This window comes from Chelonia mydas, chromosome 6, assembly GCF_015237465.2.
Source record: "Chelonia mydas isolate rCheMyd1 chromosome 6, rCheMyd1.pri.v2, whole genome shotgun sequence".
Classification (NCBI taxonomy): domain Eukaryota; kingdom Metazoa; phylum Chordata; order Testudines; family Cheloniidae; genus Chelonia; species Chelonia mydas.
Window position 1 is genome coordinate 32,360,794 of NC_051246.2, and position 22,550 is coordinate 32,383,343.

The following is a 22,550-nucleotide window of genomic DNA, read 5'->3' on the forward strand; positions in this document are numbered from 1 at the left end:
TTTGTACCTAATTCTACATTTGTAAGTTCAACTTTCATGATAAAAAGATTGCATTACAGTTCTTGTATGAGGTGAATTGAAAAATACGATTTCTTTTTTACAGCAAAAATATTTGTAATAAAAAATAAAGAGCACTGTACACTTTGTATTCTGTGTTGTAATTGAAATCAAGATATTAGAAAATGTAGAAAACATCCAAAAATATTTAAATTAAATAAATGACATTCTATTATTTAACAGTGCAATTAATTGAGATTCATTTTTTTCATCGCTTGACAGCCCGAGTAAAAACAGTGATCATTGACCACTGATGCAGTAGTTCAGTGCTAAGGGAGCCTTTTCAGCTTTCTGAAAGCTTTTTAAGACCGGCTTCTGTTTTCATTTTTCAGGTTGACTTTCCCTCCCTGGCTTTTGATACTGTATACAAAATTCCACAAGCTGCAAACTGTTTGGTACATCATTCAATAGAAACATTGGAAAAAAATGTAAAGGAGCGTCTTCTTGCTATTCTTGCCAAAGATGGCACCCTTGGGTATGTTCATCTATTGTAGCAATATTTTATCTTTCTACATGTACGGAACTCTGAAGAGGAAATTAAGTACATAACTTCAGTGAAATTTCCTCTATATTAGTCTGAAATATTAGCTTAGTGTTTTTTGAAGTCCTATGATTGACTTCAGTGTTCTGTATGTACCCCAGAAAACAATGGTCTTGAAATTACAACACCTACTTGTTTTTTCCACAGCTTGTACCTAGGCATCTTCCTTGTTACTAGACTTTTCTCTTTTTGACCCCTTTCTGCAAAATGTGCTTGTTCGGACCTCTTCAGACTGTAGGACAGTGGTGGCAAATTAATGACCTGGCAGGTGCTGTGAATGAATTTCTGGCTTTTGGGAGATGAGGGCAGTGGTTATTTAAAATGTTGCAAGGCTACAAGAGAACTAGAGAAGGAAGGAGAAAATGGGGGGAGACTAGAGTTCTACTTATGGTGGTGCCTGACAAAATTTTATAGATGCTGTATCTGTTTAACATCAGTTCCTCTATTAGAACAGGATTACTGGCCAGGATTCTGTATTTATAACAGTCTTAACTTCATAAACAGCACAACGTTCTCCATTAATAAGGCTGAAATACTGTTGTGAGGGGAGCCTCCTTTGTGACTATATCCTGACTCTCTTCTCCCCCCCCCCCGCCCCCCCCCCCACCTGGGAAGGAGGTAACAAGCAACACTGTGTCCCATCTCCTAAAACTTGTCATCCTTACTAAAGGCTGACGCACACTCTATAGCCACATATGCCCCCTTTCTTTCGCATAAATGAGGCTTGTGTGCCTGGGTTTAGCTGTGCAGCACTCATTATGAAGAGATTCAGTAGAACTGGAAACACAGGAACCCATTTTTGGGGGGAAATCTATGTAATAAACTTTTCACAGAACAGTTGATAAGTTTCCCAAAGCTGCTATATACGCTTGAGAAATCACTAAAAGAAATTAGGATATTGTAGGTGGCAGTCTTCCTGTGTCATCTGTGCTGAACTAACACTACAGTATGGCATTCGGTGCTCTGCCCTACTCAATTTTGGATGAAACTTCAAACGATGATAAAGTTCTGATTGCTTTGAGCAACAATCTACCATTTCAGTGGTACCTTCCTCACTGCCTACTTAAAACTTTGTAGGTTGTATTCAATCTTGGAGGTAGATGAAGTGACTTACGTATGGGCTTTGGCAAGTGCTTTGGTATTCTTCAGAGTAACAATAGTCATTTTTATGAACTAAACTGCTCTTTGGACTGTCTGCAGGCTATCAAAGGAAGATAAAGAATTTTTGTGGGAGAAGCGACAATATTGCCATGGACACACAAACAGCCTTCCAAAAATATTAGCTAGTGCCCCACACTGGGACTGGGCAAGTCTTCCTGAAATCTACTCACTGCTTCAGCAGTGGCCTCCCCTACCTCCTTTGACTGCCCTGGAACTACTGGATTCAAAGTAAGTGAACTTCATAAATTATAGAAACAAATGCACAATTTGTAATTGTGCACTTAAATTGGATATTTAACTTTTTTCCAATGTTGTTGTATTGTGCAAATAGTTAGCATGCTCATTTGTAATTCACTGTAGAATTTGTCATCCGCTGTTGAATTACTACAAGTTTTGTAGGGTGCTGCAAAATGCATTGTAATTTTGTTTACAAGCTATGGCTTCCATTAACTTAAATTGTTTCTCTTTGGCTTGCATGGTTAGAGGTAGCTACTGAATGGGCTTCTAGTTAAAGTGCACTTTGATTAGGGTTTGATTACCAACAAAAGATGACTTCTAAACTCTCATTTATAAGAGGATTATCTGGATTTCCTTCACTTGTAAAATATGGCCTAAATTTTTATAACAAAAAAACCCCTTGTCTACATTTCAAAAGCTGATTTAATTTCTTTGATAAACTCAGCCAAATTGACATCCTACCATGACATTACAAGAGAAGACTTTAGTGACTCACTTCAAAATCTGTCCTTTTACTATGAGAATAGGTTTGCTATCTAAGCAAGCTGCTAAGACAATAAATTGTTAGAGATAGGCATCCCTGTGCCTGTATTTATACTATGCATTCTGCGTGGAGGGCCTGATACTGTTGGGAGTGTGCAAGCACTGCCACAATAAATGTTAGCTCCCAAGACTTAGTCGTGTTTCATGTGTATCTCTGCTGAGGTTAAAATCAATAACAGTGAGTGTGGAGTTGTGATGCTCTTGCAGGTTTGCAGATCAGGAACTGCGAACCACAGCTGTGAATTGGATTGAGGCAATAAGTGATGATGAGTTAACAGACTTCCTCCCCCAGTTCGTGCAGGTGAGATTTATTGCTTTCCCTTTTTGTACATTTTCCAACATTAGAACTCTTGAAGAAGAAAACATTTTTTGGTATATTTTAGATGCAAAAACACACCTGAGTCCTTTTTTTAATTACTGTTGCCATTAGAAGGTTAGGTACAGAGGTGCTATGAGTGATATTAAGTTACTTAGTTTACATGCTGGGTTAGGTAGAACAAAAAACAATTATATTAGCACCTTCTGGATTCGTGAAAGACTTTGGTGTACAAAATGGTCACTTTTTAAACTTTTATATAAAAACAATAAAATAAATACAATGAAACAAAACATACAAATGCATAAGGTGGAAATAGCATATAAATAACAAAATTCAACGTTCATTATTTGCAAAACCTTGTGGGGGCGGGAGGGAAATGACCCCATAGAGGTCATGCAAAGCATCAGTTACTAAAATGACTAAATAGGTAAATAAGTGAGCAAACAACCTGTGAATATTGGACTAATAAATACTAAACTGAAAAGGTAAACAATAATTTTCATGTGTGACCAGACATCCCAGTATTTTTTCCAAGCACTTCTCTTAGACAGTATTTTTTTCCATTAAGGCAGTAGTAGAGTGCTCTCACTAACCCAGTCTGCGTATGAAGGAGGAATTGAAGATTTCCATCTTCTCAAAATAACTTTTTGGCCACTACAATAGTTATTGGAATCCATTTGTTCATGCCATCTGGTAATAACAAATCATCCAGCACCCCTATACTACGCAAGCTTGGACAAGGAACGATGGTGACACTTAGTGTTTTTGAGAGCGCGCTGAATATGGTGATCCGGAACACATGCGTTTTTTTTGACAGGTATAGAGGATGTGAAAAAGGTTCGCATGTGGCTCTTTGCATCTCTAACATTTGCCATATGTTACCAATCGAGACTTAAACAAAAGTTCTGGAGTCCAGTAATGCCCGTTTTTTGTATTTCGTTCTGGAGGAATTTCAAGGATAAAGAACTTGAAGTATCTTTCACATTAAGCCAGTTATCCTCCTGGGTTTCTGTTGCGGTACTAAGGCTAAGCTTTTTTTTCCGGGGGGGAGGGGGGTAGGTTCCCCCATTTTTCTTTCAGACTGAGATTGAGAGGTACTACAAAGCATTAAGGCACTTTAAGTAATTTCTCCAAAGTTAAGTTTGTTTCCTTATTTCTTAACATGCTCTTCTAGAGGTGAGTTAAAACAGACCAATTGTCTCCCTATCTTTGCATGAATCCTTAAGCATAGCTGCTGAAAGAAGGAACTGAGAGACAGTGGTAGCTGTTGTTCATTATCATGTGATCAAGGGAGACCAGTTTATCACTTTGTATTGTATATTCAATTTTTGTTCCTTTTTCTATCCAAATTGTCTAAGCGTGGAGTTGGCCTTGATCTTGAGGCATGGGTTATCCCATAGTGGTATGAAGAGAATTAGTAAGATCAGATGCTGTAATTGTCTTAACACCTTGCAGGATGCCCCAAGTAGATGCAAATATTGGATTTTCCCTTAAGGGTGTGGGTAGCCTTTAAAGTATAGAAGAGAGGGAGCCAAATGGCATAGCTAAGTGTGGTGGTTTTTTTGGTCTCAAACCAGGCTGGTATGTATACAGAGGCACTGGAGAGGGAACCATCTTACAATAGGACACATTTGGAATGCTAGATAATGGAGATACAAATCTGGCAACCCCATACCTCCAGTTGCCCAGGACGTTTTAAGGATCTTGTGTGACAAACAAGGCTGTTTTTATCCCGTATAAATTGCATGATAAGCCGATTTATTGAGCAAAAAGTGAGGGAGTGACCTTTAAAAGCCAATAGGCTAATGACATAAATCAATCTGGGGCAGATATTTATTTTGGCTATTTTTGTTCTCCTGAGCAAGGATAGAGGTGGGGGAAATGTCATTACTGACATCCCTGGTTATTTTAATATAGTCTATATTTATAAAATTGTTACTCTTTAAAATACCACTGTAGCTTCAGATGTCTGTTTTAAATTAGTTTCTCAATCATCTAAACTTTCCCAAATTATCTGGAATTAATAGCCAAAGCTAGTGGGTTTACTCTGCTCTGAGCCCCTAAAGCTCCTCTGACCACCACCGAACTTTAAATGTTATAGGTAACCCCCCAAAACAACCAAAGGCAGTGTATAATCCAATATAAAAATTGACTGATTTTCTTACATTTAGGCATTGAAGTATGAAACTTACCTGGACAACTCTTTAGTCAGATTCATTTTGACTCGGGCATTAGGAAATATTCAAATAGCACACTGTGTATATTGGTAAGAACATGTCTTTCATTATCATTTATCATCAGATTGGTGTTTCCAGAATAAAGTAATTTGTCTAAATGCTAAAATTTCAATAATGTTTGACAAGTCATTGGATGTTACATCAAGTCAGCATAATATGCAAAAGATAGTGTTCCTTGTAATAAAACCAAATGAATCCATAAGAATCATATACGTATAGTTTTCAGAATTACATTACTTGCTGTAAATCAGTAACTACTTATGTGTGTGCAGCGTTGTGTAATATCGCTTGTTAACAGACTTTTTTAAAAAAAGGCTTGCTATTGAACTCTATCTAAAATGTTCGCTTTAGAGGGGAAATATTGCTTTGTAGGGAAAACTAGTAACTTAAATACCTGCTATTTCAGGCTTCTGAAGGATACCCTACATGATGCAAAGTTTGGAGTAAGGTATGAGTGTATTCTTGGTGCCTTCCTCTCGGTCTGTGGAAAAGGACTGAGGGAAGAGCTGGAAAAGCAGACCAGATTGGTACAGCTTTTGGGAGTGGTTGCAGAAAAAGTAAAACAAACAAGTGGATCTGCTAGGCAGGTGCGTATGCGTAACTTTTAATTTTGTGTGTTAAAGAGGGATACAACTGACTTGAATTTCAAAGTAAATTTACTCAGCTTTCACATTAAATACAGCACTGTATAAAAGTATAGTTAGATGTTTTTCATCAACAGATGTTAAATGTTTCTTCAACAGAGTAATAAAAAAAAATCAACAGATTTTTGTCAATGACTAATCTTCAACTGTTAGCTGTAGCTTTGGTGGAGGAGTAGCTATGATACGAGGAAAGGAACTGACAATGAAAAACTTCACTGGCATGGCATTAGGGCTGTACTGGTGGGGTTATGTTTTTTGGATGAGAAATAAAATAGAAGTTGTGACTGTGGTCACTTAAAATCCCATGGCACTCCTCAGGAATTAGGGCATTGGCTCTGCTGTTCTACACAATTACTTTGCTTGTCAAAAATATCCCTGTTGGTATTTTAATGGATTAATGACAGTTCTGCATTTATTTTTATTTTTATTTTTTTTGCTCTCAGGTTGTCCTGCAAAGTGGTATGGAACGTGTACAGTCCTTTTTCCTGAAGAACAAATGCCGTTTGCCTCTCAGTCCCAGCCTTGTGGCAAAAGAATTAAATGTCAAGGTACAATATGGAAAGATTTTAAAATCAGCATTACATGCTTGTAATTCCTGAAAATGATCAACGTGTAGAAAGGAATACTTCATATATATGAAACGCATTACACTGGTGGGGAGCTTTTTTAATAAGAGCCTTTAGAACTAGACAATAAAATTAAATTAGTTGAGCAGAGAGACAAAGATTATGGAAATATTTGTTACACAGTTAGACCAAGGTCTGATTTTAATTTGCTACTTCATCAAAACCCAGTGGAGCTCTTCTTGCATAGCAGCAAGGACCTGGTCATACATAAGTCATAAAAACATTGTGTGAGAACAGAGGAAGTTTCAAAGTACGTGAATGGAAAAGTTAGACAGCCTCCAGCAATGGTCAAGGGAGAAGGAAATGTACAAGACTGGCTGCTAATATTTTGAAGTGTATATTGTGGGATGGAGCTAACCAGCTGTGTGATTGGATGTGTTCCTCCATGCTAGGGAGGCAAAGACTCTATATTTTAAAATATGAGTTTTTATGCAACTGGGAAGGTTAGTGAAAGCGAAGTTGCAAAACGTGCAAGATCTGACAGTCTTTAAAGCCTCTGAAGCACAAGTTGCATACGCTGTCTTACATGCTTAATACAACACTTAGTATATGTATTGTGTAATGCATAAGGTTGTAAAATAAGATTATAACCCCATTCCCTTTTGAGGCTGAAGTTATAAATGCAAGCAGAAGGCTGGCTGGAACAAGAAAACATTGGAGTTCTGAATTTCATGCTGTGAAAAGAGGAACTCTGTCTCAGAAATTGTATAAGCCTCAACACTGCTGACACTTAAATCAGAAACCAATAGAAACTAGAATGTTCCCGGAGAAAGTTACAGTAATATGATTCTAATGGGTGTGGGGCAGAGAAATGACAAGCTGTAAAACTTCTGAATAAATTGATATCAAACTAACATTTACTGAACATTGGTCCTAATTGCCATGAGGGACCTGGTGGAGAAGATGAATTGAAGGGAACATATTATGTAATCAGTGGAAAGTAGGAAACTGAGATATGGGAAAGCTCCACATTTGTATTCTCTTCAGATCTCAAACTTACAGTTCAGAGGCAGCAGTAAATCGAACTTTGAATAGCTTCTTCAGTTAAGAATGTCGGTCCCCATTTTTATTCATTTTTTTTGTTAGAAAATAGCCTATCTTGCAATACCAGAATATGTACAAAAACTTCACAAATATAAATCAAGGGATTGCTGCCCAAAATAAGCAGATGTGTTGCCCATAATCACCTTGGTGAAAGAGCCTGAATACCTGCATGGACTTTACACCGTTTGTTGGTTATCAAACTGACCCTCAGTCTAATAAAGGCAGTAAATCCAAAAATCATGGGGCATATGGAGAATGCTCTGCCTCTAGCCCAGAGATGTTCAGATCTAGGGATTTTTGTCTAAAGTTTTGTCCAAACGATCTAAGCTGTTGTGACAGCACATAAGGAGAGGCATGGACATGTTTTCTTTGGGGCATGTTTATCCCACCAAACTCAGGGTAATAGTCATGTCCCTCATACAAGGCCACCAAGCGGGAGGGGCAAAAAGGGCAGTATAAGTGGCGTTGCAACCTGGCACACAGTCACAGCACCACTCACTTATATTTGGCCTGGTGGCCTCTCCGTTGTGAGTGACAGGCAGCTGGGCCAGAAGTTGAGTGCACTGTGACCCTGCATACCAGGTTGCAACACACACAGCGGGGAGCTGGGACCAGCCCCATGGGACAGGAGCCACTGCTGCCAGGTTAGTGCGATGCAGGTAATCTCCCACACCCTACCCCACTCCCACCTCTGCTCAGTGGTAAGTTGTTTGGAAGGGTGGGAGGCCTCAGTTTCTTCTTTTGCCCTAGTCCCCAAAAAAGCCCTCTGCAGCTCTGCCTTTCCATATTTTAGGAGAAATGGGAGGTGGTGTGCAGACTTCTGAAAAATTTTTGATTCCAACCAGGAAGATAACCTAGTAAAGATTTTTTTTTAAATAACTATTTCAAGTTAGGAAATATATTTGTTAGTGATACTGGCATATTAAAATACACATGCCAGTAAAATGTTATGTCACTTGATTGTATACCAGCATACAGAGGACATTGTTAGGGAAGAGGCAGAATGACCAAAAGGAGGAATGTTGTCACTACTGTTAACTAGCAGGCATGTCAGAACTGGGCATTCACGTGACAGTGATTGGAAGATTAAACTCCATTCCAAGATGTTAGGCGTATAGGCTGGTGAATTGGGGGCAATGAAACATTTAAACCTGATTTTTAAATATGCATGTCAGATGTGAGTCTATTAAATATCAACACCAAAATTTAAAAATCTGTCGGGTCTCACAAAAACAGTAACGTTTAGTTACTGGTTGTGTGATGCTCTCAGGAATGGGACTATGAGACAACACACTGTAGAGATACTACTTTATGATATATTGCCACTTCATGGATCTCAGAACTTGCGTTGTTACAGGGTGTGCAAACATTCCAAGTATTAGTGACTTTGTCTGGCAGGCTAGCAATTTTAAATCTCATCTGCAAACTATTAATGTTCTGTTTTATTTGAAAGCCAAAAATGTTATCACTTGGTATCCTGCTAAGGATTAAACTATCATGTACTTGCAGGCATGTTCCTTCTTCAATTCTAATGCAGTACCATTAAAAATCACATTGGTGAATGCAGATCCTCTGGGAGAAGAAATTAATGTTATGTTTAAAGTAAGTTTTTTGGGTTTTTTTCTCCCCGTTCTACTGGAGGAAAGATATGGGGTTATGATAGCTAATGCCAACAAAACTGGCTAGCTTTGCCACATATCTACGGGCTGTTAGCTGCATCTTGAATCTTCTCTTTATATTTAGAAACTGACTTAAGTAACTGGATGAATGAAAATAGCTAACCCCGCAAGAATGGTTCACATTTTGTACTTACATGGCTCCCATTGTGGTCATATCTTAGTGCTTCACAATCTTTAATGTATTTATCTTCACAACACTCCTGTGAGGTAGAGCAGTATTAGCCCATTTTACAGATGGGGAAATTGAGGCAGACACACACTAAGTGACTTTCCCAAGGTCACACCCTGTCCATAGTGGAGCTAGGAATTAAATGTTTCCCAAGGCCAAGTCTAGTACTCTAACCATTAGACCAGCTTACCTCTCCTCCCCTTCTTGGAGTGAAAGTATAAGGTTTAAAAAGAAAAAGACTATGTTCATCTTTCAAACAGTATATCTCAAGGGCTAACTGAGATGTCTGTGTATTGTATGAACTGAAAATCAGCATTTTATATAGACAGACTTCATTATGGCCCATCATTTATCCTTTCTCTACACTTAGCAGAGGAAACAAGTCACTCACAATTTAAGAAGAAAAGTATGGTTTTTCTCTTACCTGTCTAGTTCATTGTTCAAAGTATCCTTTTTCTGCTTTTTATTTAAGGTTGGAGAAGATCTGCGACAAGATATGTTGGCTTTACAAATGATAAAAATCATGGACAAAATCTGGCTGCAGGAGGGACTGGACCTGCGGATGGTTATCTTCAAGTGCCTTTCAACTGGAAAAGATCGAGGTACCGTAACCAGACAGAAACTGCCCAATGTATTCCTGCACTTGTCCCTGTGAAGGGCTCTACAACAGATTCTTGGCATCATGCCTCAATCAGTTAAAAGCCCACTGGTTCCTTGTGACTGGCAGATGTGTGTAACAATGAATGCTAGCAATAGACCTCCCCCCCCCCGAGGGAAACTCAACTCAACGCAAGAGCAAGAGTGCTTTACAAGTGTAATAGTATTGTGAAACTAAACTGATTGGAATCACCCAGTAGTTTGCTTCAGTTTGTTGGAGATACTCTTCTGCTCTTGACCACTGAGCTCCTTGGTGATCCTTACAATTAAAGATCAGTGGAACAAAAAAGAAACATGAAAATGAAAGAGAAACAGAAATTAGATGCAGTGGAGAAAAACAGAACTGAGAAGGATGGATGGAATACAGTAGCAATGCTAATTTTGGCATCCCATATAATATTTTCAGAGATCTATTTAGATCAAAATTGAACTGCTAAAATGTTTGAAGCCACTACCATGACATCAGTCCATCAGAAGAGATGATCAAACTCACAGGGAGACAGGTTAGAATCAGTACTTGCGTACCTTTATTAATACTTTCAGTTTTTAAAACGGAAAATTTTAAAAATCCAATAAACTTTGCACCACATACTCTGTTTACACAGGAATGAGGCAGCCTTTTCTTCAACACCTTGTTCTGACTGGATTTGATTCACAAAACATTAAATGCCTTGGAGCTTAAATAGTGGAAGGTGTCCTACACAGGCAATTATTGACTAATGCATTGTGGGCCTGATCTTGAGCAGCACTGAGAACTTGCAACTCTTTGAAGTCAGTTGGGTCTGACCCAAAGGCACCCACAAAAGCACAAATGACAACTTTAGTACTATAAATATTGGCATCCAGATAAATGTGTCTGAGAATAAATTGCTTTTTGAATACGAAAGCTTTGCTTTGGAATGTACAGAAAGCATTTCATCCCATCTTAAAACTGTGCTCTAGACTGACGTACCATGTAATGCCTTTTTTCTTATCAGTCTAATAGAGTATTTTTCAAGTACTTCCAGTGTAATGAACAAAAATGGAAGCTCTGTTTCAGATTTGTGCCTGCTGCTTCCCCTCCTTCTCCACAAAACACACAAACCTACTATCCAAAATAGGGATTTGTGGTTTAGCTATAGGAATTCTTACTTTTTAATAGCCACTTCTCCTAAATAAGGCCCCTTGTAGCACTACATATTGAGTATTTTGTGTTGCTCTAGAAATAAGTCAACTTGGAGCCTCTTCTACTCCAGCATGTTACTTATACTACAGAGTTAGTCACCTAAATTACTTAGGAGTGCACATGAGATATTTTACAGTCATTACGTAATGATTATACCCAGTGGTGAGCTGGAGCCGGTTTGCACCAGTTCGCTGGACAACCGGTTCTAAAAGGGCTTCTAAATTTAACAACTGGCCAAAAGTGGCGCCTTAGGCGCCGACTCCGTGGGTGCTCCGGGGCTGGAGCACCCATGGGGGAAAATTTTGATGGGTGCAGAGCACCCACCAGCAGCTCGCCACCCCGCACCCGGCCCCAGCTCACCTCACTTCTGCTCCACCTCTGTCTCCTCCCCTGAACCCGCTGCCCCACTCTGGTTCTCTTCTCCTCCCCCCCCCCCCAACCAGCTATTCACACGGGAAGCCTGGGAGGGCTGAGAAGCAAGCAGTGGCTTCGTGCCCAGGCCCAGGGAGGCAGAGGTGAGCTGGGGTGGGGAGCGGTTCCCCTGCGCATGCCCCACCCCCCCCAGCGTTACCTGCTGCAGTGCAGGTGGCCCTCCTCACGTGCCTCCCCCCCAGTTCACCTCCCTGGGCCTGAGTGTGAAGCTGCTGCTTGCTTCTCACCTTCCCCCCCCCCCACCCCCCCGCTTCCTGTGTGAACAGCTGATTCATGGGAAACCAGGGGTGGGGGGTGGAGAAGCAGAGCAGGGCGGCACGTTCAGGGGAGGCGGCGGAGGCGGAGCGGAGGTGAGCTGGGGTGGGGGAGCTGCCAGTGGGGGCTCTGCACCACCAAATTCTCCCTGTGGGTGCGCTCCAGCCCCGGAGCACCTACGGAGTCAGTGCCTAAGGCGCCACTTTTGATGTGATCAGTGGGGGGAGCAGCTGCTCCATCCCATAGCTACGCTACCCCGCCCCTAGGAGCCAGAGGGACCTGCTGGATGCTTCCTGGGAGCTGCCCCAGGTAAGCACCGCTGGGACTCCCCGCCTCACCCCCCGGCAGGTCCCTCTGGCTCTTAGGGGTGGGTTGGGGTGGGCACTCACTATGGTGGCCCACGAGACCCTCCTGCCCGGTTCTGGGGGCAGTCAGGGGACAGGGGAGGGGGTGGATGGGGCAGCGGTCCTGGGGGGGTGGGCGCGTCAAGGAATGTGGTGGGTTAGATGGGGCAGGAGTCCTGGGGGGCGGGGCACGACCCCCTTGTGGGGTGAGGAGGGAGCTGGTTAAGATTTTGGCAGCTCATCACTGATTATACCCAATACTAGTTTTACACAAATGGCATATTTAACCAGCTGATAGTTCTTGGAATCAAAGTAGGAGTTACCTACGATATTCCACAAACCTTAACACAGGTAGTAATAACACACAAGCCTAATTTGCTTACATACATTTTGTAGTATACTTTGTAAAATTGCCTGCAGAGAGGTTTAGCAGACTAACAAAGTTCATAGATTTTTTTCATTGCTTGAGACTGGGGTTGGACTCTACATTTTAAAATCAAATGTCTACAGGAGACTTCATACCAAATGAGAGGTAGTGGAAAATATAATGTAAAAATAGAATTTAAACCAGAGCAGTCTTCTCTCATGTGTGCTCTCTCCCTCTCTCTCACAACTTAATTTTTATGTAAAGGAATGGTGGAGCTTGTTCCTGCTTCAGATACGCTTAGGAAAATTCAAGTGGAATATGGAGTGACAGGATCTTTTAAAGACAAGCCACTTGCAGAATGGCTGCGAAAGTATAATCCTACAGAGGAAGAATATGAAAAGGTAATTTCCATAGTCTTCCTTTAAAATGTTACATTTTAAGTTACAGGAGAATACAACTCTTCTGATTCTGCCACTAAATAAGTTTTCTAACAATCTGTTTTAAGCTATTCGGGAAGTTGAATTTTCTGTACTGTATCTACTTCAGAAAAGAAATCAAAACTGACTGTAGGATTGTAAAGGAGTCTTTTGGAAACAGTTTAATGTTTCACTTAGAAATGTCTGTGGAAATGTTTTCTAACTGTAGGAAACATTTCACTCCAAAATTAAAAGTAGGGGGAAGCATGACATTCAGAACTTAAGTCCATGAACAGCCACCGCAGTAAATGAAGCAGTGGTTCACGTCCACACTTGCTCTTTCAGTGGGCGGTGCATGTCCTCACCAGGAGTGCTTCCGCCGACTGATGTGGGGCATTGTGGGACACTGACAGCTGGATCCTGCACCCCGGGCTCTGCTGATCTGAACTGTCAGCTGGGCATGGGGCTCACAGCTCAGAGCCGAGGGCTCCAGCTGACAGGTGATGTAAGTAACCTAGTGTCTACACGAACACTGCATCACCCTAACTATATCAATATAAGTGCTACGCCTTGCTTGGAGGTGGAGTTATGGTGGCGTAGCAGGAGATTTACTTCGGTGGAAGCCGCATTGTAGTGTAGACACTGACGTAAATAGAATGACATACGCTGCCTTGCGTTGACCTAACTCTAGTTTAGAACAGGTCTCAATTTTAATCTTGGCTTAGAAGATATGGCCCCTTCTCATGCTGCTTCTCCTTTGGATGCAAAACTTCGTTATCAGGCCGAGGTATGCAGATATGGTAAACACACGTTCTTTGGCCTTTGCTTGTGCTTTATCTCTGAACAGCCTTTTCTCTACCTTATCTGCCTTCTGACCCCCAAAAACCTAACAAATTGCCTTTCCCCTTAGCAGTACAGTGTACAGAATTTTTCTTAAATGAATAGCTTCCCAAGTAGTCTGAGGGAAGTTTACTTAAGAACTGTCAGCTGCCCAGAGCCACATCCCTATTGTAAAAAGTGAACTCTGAATGAATGATAAATTGAAGTACATTGTTTTTCCCATTGGTAGATTCACTTTGATCTCATTTACTTTTTGCTAATTTCAGGCTTCAGAAAACTTCATCTATTCTTGTGCAGGATGCTGCGTAGCCACCTACGTATTGGGAATCTGTGACCGTCACAACGATAACATAATGCTTCGAAGTACAGGACATATGTTCCATATTGACTTTGGAAAGTTTTTGGGCCATGCACAGACGTTTGGTAGCTTTAAAAGGTATCTTCTGCAGTTTAGCATTTGAGAATGCAAGCAACTTCCTTTTTGCATTTTTCTTCTCACGGTTTAACATCTAAATTTTTGTTATCACGGTCCTCAATGTGAACTTAGTATTGTCTTCAAGCTCCTGTGTATGTGGGTCCCACTCATGGTTCACTTGTGTCTTCTGCACAGGAATGCAGGAAGTTTTCTCTAGCAGTGTCCACTAGGGGTCGGACATGCTCTTCCGTTTCTCCACACAAGAGCATAAAGGGCAGGGTGACCCAACTGCCAGCCCGTTCCTTCTGACCGTCCTGGCAGAGAGTTGGAACTTCTGAGTCCCTTTTTACAGCATTTAGATTGTAGCTTAGGAGAAAGTTAGTTTTTATATTTTATTGTCTCTTGGCTTTAAAAAAAAAAAAAAAAAAAAGTAATTGTATTTTTATAGGTAGTTGGTAGCAATATTGGGTTTCGGCCATGATGCCTCAACCATGCTTACCGGATTTTAAATCTTGCCTGTTGTGTAGAAGAGTAATGCCACTTGAAGAGACATGTTTGGAGGCTGCAAAGATGTGTAGGCTGCATTTATTCCATTGAAGGAGGGAACGGTAAAACTGGCAGACCCAGAGAAGGAAGGGAGAGCCAGAAAATTTGGAAAGGGCTCAGGGAAATGCAGCATGGTACAGGGCGGAACAGACCTTGATTCCGGGCTAGCAGGTCCCGGAGCCAGAACCCAGAGTAGAGGGTGGGCCTGGGTTTCCTAACCAGCCACTGGGGAAGTGGCACCAGCAGGGCAGTGCATAAGAAGACTGCCTGAGCATGTTTGGGAAAAGAGACTTCCCTCCCCAGAAAGGAAGACCACGATAGTGACCTAGCCAGAGCCCCATATCACGAAGGGGAGGCTGCAGTTCCTGGAGTGAGAGGGGTCCAGAGAACGAGAGGGGAGACGCTGCTGGAGGAGGGTGCAGCACCTAGCAGAGCTCATTCCCAGGATGGCCAAGAGGATGCACCATCAGCAGTGAGTTCACCTCGTGACGAGGATCTTCAGTTTTTTCCACATCAGAGTTACCAGGCTCCTAAAAGGTTTAAATCTCCTGTTCCCACAAGAAATGATATTTGAGTTCAGTGTTTGTGGCTTTAATGAAACGTCTTTTTGAGTCCGTATCTTGTTTTATTCATCATTTATCCATGAAAGCTGAGTTTCTAGTGGCTATTACTTCACCACATAGAGTTAGCTAAAGCCAAGCTCTCATGTCTACCCACCATACACTTTTTCATGTGGACAGTTACATTAAGACCTCCATCCTAAAGTCATACCCAGGTTAATACAGGACTTTCACACTAACCAGTATATTCACTTACCAGTTTTCTATCCTAGGACTCTTGCTTCTCCCGCAGAATCAAAACAAAACTTCATACAAGAGGGCTCCGACATCCACAGTATTACCTAAACAAAACAAGACCGTTGAAGAATCTTAGATTGTTTGTGGAATATGGCAGAAGGCTCAGGTCAGACCACTCTGCTTCAGCAAGTTTCCACTGACAGAAGTATGTAGAGCAGCTATGTGGTCATCAGTTCACACACTTAATAGACATGACTCTTTAGCGGCATCATTAGCTGGAAGAGCTGTTCTCCAGTCTTTGTTCAGATAACCACCTAGCCGCCCACCTCCAAAGAATCAAACTGCTTGCTAATTATAGTAAGTGGGATCCATGTGCACAGGCGATCAAAGGTGAAAGAATGGTTACTTACCTTATAGTAACTGATTCTTCAAGATGTTCTGTGTTTGTGGATCCCACGACTCACCCTTCATTCTTGCAGCTCAGAATCTTATCATTGGGACTCTGGGCGGCAAAAGAAATTAAGTAGCAGTTGGGGTCACCCCGCCCTTTATGCTCTTGGGTGGGGGAGCAAGAGCACCTAAAGCGCATGCAGGACTCCTAGTGGACACTGCTAAAGAACGTTCGTAACTCCTGTGTAGAGGGCACAAATGCATCATAGGTGGGATCCACATGCATAGACCATCTAGAAAAATCATTTACCGTAAGATAAGTAACCGTTCTATTAGGCTGAACCACCCAATTTCCAAAATCCATTTTGGATTCTCATTGTAGACTACTGTGCTTCTGAAAAGTCTACACAATCTCTCCCTGGCCATCAACTTTGGTAGTTACAACTCTGCTTGAAGAATATCAAGGTGTGAAGGCTGTTCCTACATACTGGAGATGTTCTGTGCATTTAAAAACTAGACGCACAGGTGTAGCTTTAAAATAGTTGTTACTATTCCAGCAACTGGAAGATCAAAATGTGCTAATTGGCACAACTGTAGTCTATATTTCATTTCTATAACTTCAGGAATATCACTTTTTCCTTAAGGATATTATTTTTTAAATGAATTTCCTGGACCAAAAGAGCTTTGCACATATCAGTGAAAAACCTAAAGTTTTTATAAAAACCAAACATTTTGGAACCAGGATATTCTAAGATGAGATTAGTGTAGCTTTTTTAAATGTTGAGATTGTTTGGGGAACACTTAACTCTGACCCCATGACCCCAGCTACCATGTCATAGCTCTGATCACCAAGGAATAGCTGTGTATAATTTATGGTATAGCTTCTGTATGCTGTTTTGGAGGGCATACAATTATATTATTGCATGATGGAGTACCCTAAACTTTATCAGGAATCAAAAGAGATATGGTGAGGACCCAGGGGTATTATCTGCTGTATACTTTGGAGTGTGGAAGAAGTAAATTGCCCAGTCTGGGTCACAGACCAGTGGTGAATGAGAACATTTTCCTATAATGCATATGGCGGATGAGTTGAAACATCTGTGTTTGACTGTCAGCAAGTGGATAATGTGAAGAGGAACAGAATTCATGTTTGGATGGATGGATCATTCTTATGCGCTGGATGATATACTGTATTAGTGTGGGATGCTGGGTTGTCTCCAACATGCAGTGCCAGAGAGCAACAGTGCTGAGGGTCTCTTAGACTAAAGTCCTTCCTCGGCACTGTCATATACCGATGCTGGGGTACTCCATTAGGACGCACTCAGTGCCAGGTCCTAGTGGTCCGCAGCAGACTGGGGATGAAGAGCAGATTCCAAGAGCAACTGTTTGTCGGAAATCTTGCTCCTTTTTTGTCCTGGGGTGGAAGGCCCTGCAAATTTTGCACCTTTCTGTCTGGTGCACCTTCCCCAGACAATTCAGACATGAGTCGTGGGGGTCGCTCGTTGGCATAGGCTTACTGCAGGTTCTGTAGGGTTTAAAGTCTAGGGCTCACGGCATACCTCGAAGCCCAAGGCGGGTGTTAGGGATTGGGGAAACCCTGCTCCCAAACCTTACTATATACACTATCTCCTAACATTCACTACAACTAAACGAAACTAACTATGCTGTGGAAAGAACGCTAAGGGAAGCATTTGCTAGGCAAGCGATTGCAATTCCAATGACCGTCACTGGCAGTAAAAAGGAACTGAGGAGACGTGGGGTTGGCAGGGTCCTATATCCAGCGCCATGAAGGCGCTGCTCTTGGGGGCTCCACACCCGCCCTGATGGGAGCTGCTATGGGAAAACTTTCCAATGACTGTGTACACATTGCACACACACCTGATTGGAATTGACATGAACAAGCACTTGAAGACGAACCTAACTTTTTATTCTCTGGTGTTTTCAAATATAGTTGATTTACATTGACAACTTTAACGTAGCTTAGTTTTTTTTGGCTGGGAATTACTACTTTCTGATGTTACCTGGTCACAGAGTAAAACTTTGGATTCATTAATTATTAAATATGATTTTTTGGAAAGTATTCTTTCCCTTTGAAATCATGGCTGTAACATTAGAATTATGAAGACTGGATCCTACCCTGTGAGTGAGACTGACCTGCTCTCTGCAAGTCCAGTGATTGATTAATGCATGTAGTTCAAGCCCTCGGAAAAATACTGTTTTAGAATAGTAATTAAATTTAGCAAATTGCAACTAAAAGTGCATGAAATTCCAAGAAAGTCCATTTAATAAACTGTATTTTGCTTTCTTTTAAACAGGGATCGGGCTCCTTTTGTGCTAACATCAGATATGGCCTATGTCATTAATGGTGGTGAAAAACCTACTATTCGTTTTCAGTTGTTTGTGGATCTCTGCTGCCAAGCTTACAATTTGATCAGGAAACATGCAAACCTCTTGCTTAACCTGCTTTCACTGGTAATAGTTTTTATTGCACATAATTTTCTTGTAGTTTAATTGTGGATTTTAGTAACTTCCCTCCTAGGAAGTTATAGCTTCTGACAAATCCAGTCTATACAAAAAACCTAAATTGTTGGCATTTATACTTTAGAAGCACTTCTAAACATGCTGTTACAAGCCAGAAATGTAGTAGTGTTCCTGTGGAAATACTGGGGGTACTTGTTACTGAGATTTTTTTACTTAGTTTTTGCACTACGGAAACTAAAATACAGCATAAATTTCCTACCTCTTACTACAGAAGCTAAAACTAAAGTAACTGCTAAATATTAAGAATTCCAAAGCTAATTTTTCTTCAACTCTGATGTTAACTGACACAATGTGGTGGTGGGAGTAGTTACTGGTTAATAGCATTAGTATTTAATGTAGTACCCAGATGCCCCAATCAAGTTTGGGGCCCTCGTGTTTTAATTATTTAAATGTAAAAATAGATTTGATATCTCGTTCCAATGTAAAAATAGTAACTCGTCTTCTATAGATGCTTGCTTCAGGGTTACCAGAACTTACTGGAGTTCAAGACTTAAAATATGTCCAAGATGCTCTTCAGCCACAAACTACAGATGCAGAAGCTACAATTTTCTTTACAAGGTACTAGATAAGTGACAAGTGAAACAGAACCAAAATATATAAACTCACCACTTTTTTTTCCTGTTAGAAGCTCCTGCACTAAGATACTAAAACACTGAGACACTGTAATACTTATAGCTTATAGAAGTTCAGTAGTCTTGAAATTATCCTAATTATAAAATAAAATACTAATCTGTTATCTATCACTAATTGAGATCTGTACAGAACTTCATTTTCTCAAATATAGGGCTAAAATGTTGAGGCTGTTTTATTTTAAAAAAAAATAGTAAATTCTAATGCATAAAATTCTGGGAGTAGTGATAGCTTAACAGCTTTATTTCACTGTCCATCAGACTTGCACATTCATGAGGAAATATTCCCTAAATTGATTCCATAGCTAATATGACTCTTCTAAAGCTGTTTACAGTGGGAACCCTCTTGTTTTGAAGTCACATCTTTCAAAGAACAACTCTCACTGGAACTGCAGTTTGCCATGTTTTAGAAACCGTTCAGAAATCTAATTATAAATATTTTTGCTGTATCCAGTTTTCACTAAGTGAACTACTGGATCTCCTGCAGCATATTGTTTATTGATCGTTTAACCTAAATTAATGAAAAATATGGTACGCATACAGCCTTGACAAACTCTGGACAACCTTTGTTGTTCGATATCCAATACTCAAATTTTGGGTAAAGTTATCCCAGCACATGCAGAAATGTCATCATGTCAATGGACCAGTAACCATTTTTTTTGTCAAAACGTAATGTGTCCTTTTACCTCAGTGAGGATTTGATATATTTTAGAACTTGGAAGTTAAGGTGCTGACTGACAAAATTGGAATGTGTGCTCTGAATATGTAATTGTGCTCCAGCATTCAGTTATTTTCTCTTTTATAGGCTGATTGAATCCAGTTTGGGAAGTGTTGCCACAAAGTTTAATTTCTTCATTCACAACCTGGCTCAGCTGCGTTTTTCAGGCCTACCTTCCAATGATGAGCCCATTCTCTCATTTTCTCCCAAAACATATTCACTTAGACAGGATGGTCGAATCAAGGAAGTGTCCGTGTTTACGTACCAAAAGAGGTACAACCCAGATAAACATTATGTAAGTGTGTGGATTTTATTCCAGTTTGTAAATACTCATTCAGCATGCTGCCACTGCCAGACATCCTCTCCACTGTTCACTTTTATTCACGTTCTCTTCCTCCAAATAAATTCAACTCTTATTAACAGAGAATTAGTCTATGCCCCAAAAGTGTTTAAAAAAAAAAAAAAAAGGGCAGCAAAACATAGCTATTCCTAAATGGGTTGATTCCATTGTTTCTCTCAGCTGCCTATTTACCTACCAAGAATGGGAACAGAACATTATAGTGTACATAATTAATTTAGTGTAGAATACATTACAGGTTTACTGTAATTCTTCCTAAATCAAGCATTATAATCAGGGAATTAAGATTAAATGTAAAAAAGACATGTTAAGGTATGGAGAAAGTACAGTTAGTGTACCCAGACAACCCTGCAGTAACGCTATGCAATAACAGTATGATTAAGAAGTTTAGTTTTTGTGGACCCAGATTAAATTGTTTTTAAAGACCCATTAGATTTTTTTTTTCCACATGGTGCACTACAGTTATGGTTATTGCGATGCCCTAACTGCCTTTCCATATCTTAATGTGTTTAACGCAGATCTATGTGGTGAGAGTCTTGAGAGAGGGGCAAGTTGAACCAATGTTTGTCTTCCGGACATTTGATGAGTTCCAGGAACTTCACAACAAACTCGGTATTCTCTTTCCTCTTTGGAAGTTACCAGGGTATGTTTCTAATTAAGATACCTCCTGTCCTTTATGTAGACAAAGGAATGTTATATTACATTTTCTTTCACTGAGTTTTTCCAGTGTTGGCATAAGTGTTAAAAGGGGAAGTTCTCACCCTTTACTCTGCTGTTGGGCTCACATCCAGAAATATATCTAATCATGGATGACAACAAAAATAGCCACTGTCTCTTTGAAGAGGGGAGGTGTTTCTTTGCTTAGTAAGACATCAGCTTGCTGTATTTGGTTTTCCTAAGTTCAAATCATTAAGGTATACAAAGTATTATTTTAAAAGAATTCTCTTTAGTTCCCTTTTGAAAGCGTCTCTGAGCTGCTGACATTTGGGTCACAACAATTTTCATGATGCCCTGATGATAAAATTGGAATGAAAATTTGGCAGGGTGTGGCCTTTTTGTAAGGGATGTACCTTTTTGCCATCCCTATAAAAATCAACCCAAATTTGACCAATCAGTTTGCATATGTTCAGTGGCGACTTCTTATATTTTAGCAGCTAAATTCCCCAAAGACTTTGTCCACATTGAGCATGTTCAATCCCATAACTGATCAGGACGTTCTCTGCAATTGCTGCTGTTGGCTGTACCAGGGCTGGATCTGAAAGCAGGGAGCCTCTCTCCTGTGCTCTGTAATGCCCCTGCTGGGCCAAGGTAGCATGGAGGAAGAAGCTACCTGATTCAGAAAAGAGCTGGACCTGTGGGTGGTAGATTGGGATCAAGTCTCCTTATCCCTCTGCTGTCAGCAAATATCTGTGAAACCCGCTGGCCAAGTGTCCAATCCCGCTACAGTGCTAGTCCACATGCAGGATGATAAGCTATCAATCAACCTGCTGTCAATTACTCCATTAGCTCAAGTGGTAAAGGTTTGTGTGATGGATCTCAAGGTTCCAACCCTGCTGAGGACCCATGTGTGTCGATATGATGACACATGGAACTTCTGTCTTTCATTGGCTTTTTTAAAAAACCTGGGAGGTTTCTCACACACACACACATACGTACGTACGTTAAGGTTGCAAAGTTAAGCAGTGCTGGAATTAAGGATGGCCGGGCAACCTTAATTCGTCTTGTATATGCATTATGTTGTAGTCATTGATTACATGACCATATGCTATTTTTTTTCCACAGGACCCCAGCCTCATTCAATGCACAGGCTGGACCTGCTCTGGGATAAGTTGGGGTTATGTGGTGAAGGAGATGGTTGTGTGTAAGACCCCCTGCTTCATAAGGTGGTAGGTGTGTGTAGTGAATGAAGCTAGAGAGGGTAGGAAGACAAAGGTTGGTCTCATGATTAAGACTGCTGAAGGCTGCCCTCAAGATTTGTATTTTATTCCTGCCTCTGTCAGAGTTCCTTTTCACAGATAGTGACTAATTGTGTGTTCAGTTTTTTCTGGGTGCCTGACTTTAGACCCAGGGGTCTAATTTGCAGAAGGGCTGGACAGCTGCAACTGAAGTCAGTGGAAGCTATGCTTTAAACATATAAGGTACTCTGAACTACATTGAACAATGAAAAAACAAAATAGCGACTAGCTGCTTATTAATTGTGCATTGAATAAGGCAAGAGTTGTGTGGAAGGTATGTCTGTGGTAGTATGTAATCATGTACTTAAAGACTGCATCACAACGCATATACACAAAGGAGTTGAATTAAATTTGCACATTGACTCTGGCACTTCCAAGCTTGTGGCTTTGCAACCTTAATGTTTGAATGTATTTTTGTGTGTTATGTTGAATATAGCAAATGTAATGGTGTGTTCATAAAGCAAATAC

The 22,550-nt window shown here is 40.6% G+C and overlaps 1 protein-coding gene and 1 long non-coding RNA gene across 2 annotated transcripts in view; one reads left to right on the plus strand and one right to left on the minus strand.

The window, feature by feature from the left end:
- The window catches only part of PIK3C2A (phosphatidylinositol-4-phosphate 3-kinase catalytic subunit type 2 alpha), an 88,484-nt gene that overhangs the window by 59,481 nt on the left and 6,453 nt on the right, over positions 1-22,550 (plus strand). Inside the window, exons 15-28 of the mRNA XM_037899712.2 lie at positions 390-532; positions 1,799-1,987; positions 2,747-2,840; positions 5,030-5,124; positions 5,502-5,682; positions 6,183-6,287; positions 8,919-9,011; positions 9,730-9,859; positions 12,742-12,878; positions 14,000-14,169; positions 18,197-18,353; positions 18,871-18,980; positions 19,857-20,064; positions 20,646-20,770. Of these exons, the coding sequence (XP_037755640.1) occupies positions 390-532; positions 1,799-1,987; positions 2,747-2,840; positions 5,030-5,124; positions 5,502-5,682; positions 6,183-6,287; positions 8,919-9,011; positions 9,730-9,859; positions 12,742-12,878; positions 14,000-14,169; positions 18,197-18,353; positions 18,871-18,980; positions 19,857-20,064; positions 20,646-20,770 (1,937 nt within the window). The remainder of the gene's footprint in view (positions 1-389; positions 533-1,798; positions 1,988-2,746; positions 2,841-5,029; positions 5,125-5,501; positions 5,683-6,182; positions 6,288-8,918; positions 9,012-9,729; positions 9,860-12,741; positions 12,879-13,999; positions 14,170-18,196; positions 18,354-18,870; positions 18,981-19,856; positions 20,065-20,645; positions 20,771-22,550) is intronic.
- LOC119566401 lies at positions 5,678-9,823 on the minus strand. The gene is made up of 3 exons (XR_006291376.1): positions 9,682-9,823; positions 9,223-9,288; positions 5,678-7,039 (listed from the first exon to the last, which is right to left on the minus strand). It is a non-coding gene; the product is annotated as an uncharacterized LOC119566401 (long non-coding RNA).